The sequence below is a fragment of the Dryas octopetala genome, chromosome 8 (genome assembly GCF_963921425.1).
Source record: "Dryas octopetala chromosome 8, drDryOcto1.1, whole genome shotgun sequence".
Classification (NCBI taxonomy): Eukaryota; Viridiplantae; Streptophyta; class Magnoliopsida; order Rosales; family Rosaceae; genus Dryas; species Dryas octopetala.
This window is the reverse complement of record NC_141373.1, coordinates 8159409-8163277: the sequence shown is the minus strand read 5'-3', so window position 1 is coordinate 8163277 and position 3869 is coordinate 8159409. Positions and strand designations below refer to the sequence as shown.

At 54.4% G+C, this 3869-nt stretch overlaps 1 protein-coding gene across 1 annotated transcript; it reads right to left on the bottom strand.

Moving 5' to 3' along the window:
* Positions 1-1544: 1544 nt before the first annotated feature.
* LOC147276815 (uncharacterized) lies at positions 1545-2538 on the bottom strand. Its single transcript, XM_086255455.1, has 2 exons — positions 2342-2538; positions 1545-2262 (listed from the first exon to the last, which is right to left on the bottom strand). Exons 1-2 carry the CDS (start codon positions 2432-2434, stop codon positions 1582-1584), a joined length of 774 nt encoding a protein of 257 aa, XP_086111581.1. The 5' UTR covers positions 2435-2538; the 3' UTR covers positions 1545-1581.
* Between the last annotated feature and the right edge of the window lie 1331 nt (positions 2539-3869).

Genomic DNA, 3869 nt, shown 5'->3' with positions numbered 1-3869 from the left:
TGAACTCCTGCCAGAGGTACTTTGGTCCTACCGAACTTCCTATCGCAACTCCACGAAGGAAACACCCTATGCGTTGGCGTTCGGAACTGACGCTGTCGTCCCGGTCGAAATGGGGACTCCTTCATTCCGGACCGGCACGTACAATCCCGAGACCAATGACGCCGGACTTCGGCTCGGCCTGGACATGATCGAGGAGAGGCGAACCGACGCCGATCTCTGCCGAGCCGCCTACCAACAAAGGGTAGCCAAATACTACAATCAAAGGGTCAGACCCAGAAGCTTCGGATTGGGCAATCTCGTCATGAAAAAGAATCCTCTTGCCATCAAGGAGAGCTCATTCGATCCGAACTGGACCGGACCATACAGAATCACGGGCATAGTCAAGCCCGGCACTTACAACCTGGCCACTCTGGCTGGTAAGCCTCTCAAGCATAGCTGGAACGCTGAACACTTGAAGACTTATTACCAGTAAAAATGTAGTTAGGATCGGGGACTGTCCGACCTAACACCCATTCCAATCAATGAAAAGATGAACACATTTCTATTCATTTTTCTTCTTATTTTTCGAAGCAAACACTGGGGACTCTACTCCTATACACTTCTAGCAAAGAGGAAAGATCTAAGTGTTTCCTTCGAAAAAATAGTAAACCCATGTGCCGAGCCGAAGTGCCATTTCCGGCCCGATGCTCGGCATATTACAGACTCATCAGGTCTATAAACTCATGTGTCGAGCGGGCGCGCCATTTCCGGCCCGATGCTCGGCATATTACAGACTCATCAGGTCTATAAACTCATGTGTCGAGCGGGCGCGCCATTTCCGGCCCGATGCTCGGCATATTACAGACTCATCAGGTCTATAAACTCATGTGTCGAGCGGGCGCGCCATTTCCGGCCCGATGCTCGGCATATTACAGACTCATCAGGTCTATAAACTCATGTGTCGAGCGGGCGCGCCATTTCCGGCCCGATGCTCGGCATATTACAGACTCATCAGGTCTATAAACTCCCGTGCCGAACTAGCGCGCCACTTTCGGCCCAATGCTCGGCATGGTACAGACTTATCAGGTCTATAAAAATCCCTGTCTGAGCCGAAGCGACTTCCTACAGTCCTAACGTTCAACAGGATATTTCTAAAAGAAAAATATACACTCCAACCAAAACTTTCATCGTGCATGCCGAGCCGATCTGAAAGTAGGTTTGAATATTTTTCTCAAAAAACTGCATTCCTAAATATCTCAATGGGTATGCCGAGCCCATCCGAGATCCGAAGACAAGTTCTAATTTATCATCACCATTCATTTTCATTTTAATCGGCATGCCGAGCCGATCTCAAAATGTCTTGGTTCTTATTATGTTTTCACTTTTATCATTTTCTTTTCCATGTGTTATTAGTTTTTGTCTTTAGCTTAATTTCCGAGCCGAACTGACAGCAACTTGTATCATATAAAGAAAATTCTGATAAAATTAAACAACATAAAACCAAATACAAATTGTTCCAAAAACAATTAAACCCGAGCCACACTTCGGCTCGGGAACAAAAAACAAAAACAAGACAACATAAAAGTTAAATAAAATCAGCCATCATGCAGATCGCTCGGCAGGGCCCTCCTGGATCGGCTCGGTAGACTCCTCAGGCGTCTCCTCCCCGAGCTGCACCACCTCAACCCCGCCGATCTGCATCTCATCATTGGGATCGGATTCGGGGACTGGGGGAATCGGGGTCGGCTCGTGTGCTGGCAGTGGAGGATCTTCTGGAGTCGGCTCGACTTCGGCGCGGACTTGACGATTGGAAGGAGGAAGCTCATCCTGTTGACTTCCCTGGGTGTCTTCATCGTCATCGGACTCGCCAAGGAATGAGACATCCCAGTCCGGCCTCTTCTTTTTGATCGCCTCCAAGAGCTCCTGATACCCATCAAAGTGGGCATCAGCCAGTGCCTGGGCGCTTGGAATCCCAGCTCGACGCCAAGACTCAGCCGCCCTTCCTTCGGCCTCCTCGACATCTCGCTGGAGCTGATCAGCAAGTTGCCCCAGGTCGGCTACCTTTTGCTCTGAGGATGCAAGCTCCTTGCCGAGCCGAGCGACCTCCTCCTCCTTCCCGGCCAGCCTGGACTGCAGACCCTCTGACCGTTCACGCTCGGCATTGACCGTCCGCTCGGCCTCGGCCAGCTTCTCTTTTAGCTCCAGGATTCGTGCCCGAAACCTCTCCAGTTTCGCCTCGGCATCGACGGCGGCCTTGGCAGCTTCGAACTGCCTCATGGCGAGCTGCAAGAAAAAGAAAAAACAAATTCATTACTAATCCGAGCCGCGCGAATAGACAAAATCCGAAGTAAAAGAGACTTACCAACATGGCCTGGCGGGATGCGATCAGAGCCTGGTGGCTGAAGCCCGGCTCGCCATGATCGGCCCACAGCCCCTCCTGCACCCTCGCGGTCATCACGCGCTTGAGGCCCGTGACGAACGGCTCGAGGCCGGGGTCTACCTCCACCGCCTTCAGGGGCGCCGAACCAGACGCTCCGGCACCAGAACCGCCGGGCTCGGCCCGAGCCCTCTTCTCCGTCGGGGCCTCGGTCTGGGGAGCCTTCCTCTTCTCTGCTTGCCGAACCGGTCTCGGCGCAGGAGATCTAGGCTGAGCTGCCGCTGGGGCAGGAGCCTGGACCGGCTCGGTAGGGGGCCGCCCCGCAGCTCTCCTTTGGACACTCTTCGCCGCCTTCCTTCTGAGCCGAGCCTCAAGATCTGCCGAACTCATACCTCTCTCCGCTCTCGGATTCCACCTGGGTACAAACCAGGAGATCCCACTTAACCTGATCTGAGTCGGTCCGAGCAGGAACTTGGTGGACAGGTATTCGGTCGGCGAATCTCTGATCGCGGCGATCTGATCCTTCAGCTCGCCTCGGAGTTTATATTTGCCCCAGCTGACTGCAAGGATGAAACCAAAAGGAGTTAGCCACAAAATATACATACAATCAGTACAAAATATATACAAATTGCCCTCGGATCGGCCCCAGTCTTCCGTTGCCCACCTGGGATCCTAAAAGCTCTCGGAACCCGAGCCGTGGTGGGTCTGCTCGGATCGGAGAATTCCCAATCCCCGGAGACGAAGAAATATCTCCTCTTCCAGGTCTTCTGAGAGGAGGGGTTGCCCGAGAACAACGGCCCCGAGTAGGCCTGCAGGTTGTAGAAGCCGAGCTCGGTGTTCTTCGACCTCAGTGCGTAAGAGCAGAACAGGACATCCTTGTGTGGCACACACTTGTGCACTTTGTGCCACAAGATATGCATGGACAGGATGATCCTGTATACGTTCGGGTTCAGCTGGTGTGGCGCCGCGCCGATCGTCGCGAGCCAGTCCTGCAGGAAGGTGTGCAGGGGAAGCCGAACCCCATTCTCAAACATCTCCGGGTACATGGTCACCCATCCTATCGGGGGTCGGCTCGGCTTCTCCCCCTCGGTCGGCAACCTCATCAGCACGGAGTCGGGGACTGAGTATCTATTCCTCAAGTCCCTGAGGTGGTACTCGGTCATCTCATTGGGGATCTGATCGGCCTTCCACGCCAGTTCCTCGTAGAAGTCCGGATCGATCGGACTTCCCGTCACCCCCTGAGCCGAGGTCGACGCCTCGTGACCCCTGTCCCTTTCATCAGAACCCGAGGTGAGTCTGCTCGGAATGGTGGCGATCGGCTCGACGTCGAGAGGTTCTTCGTCACCTCCTTCGGCCGTCCCTTGTTCCCAGTCGGAACTCAGTATCTCGGGGTTTTCCTGATCCCCTCGGGCTCGGCGCTCTCCACCCGGATTGCGATTCAGTGCCGAGCCGGCCTCGTCCAACTCTTCGGACAACCCGTCCCAACTCGCCTCACCCGCAGGTGGGCTTCGGC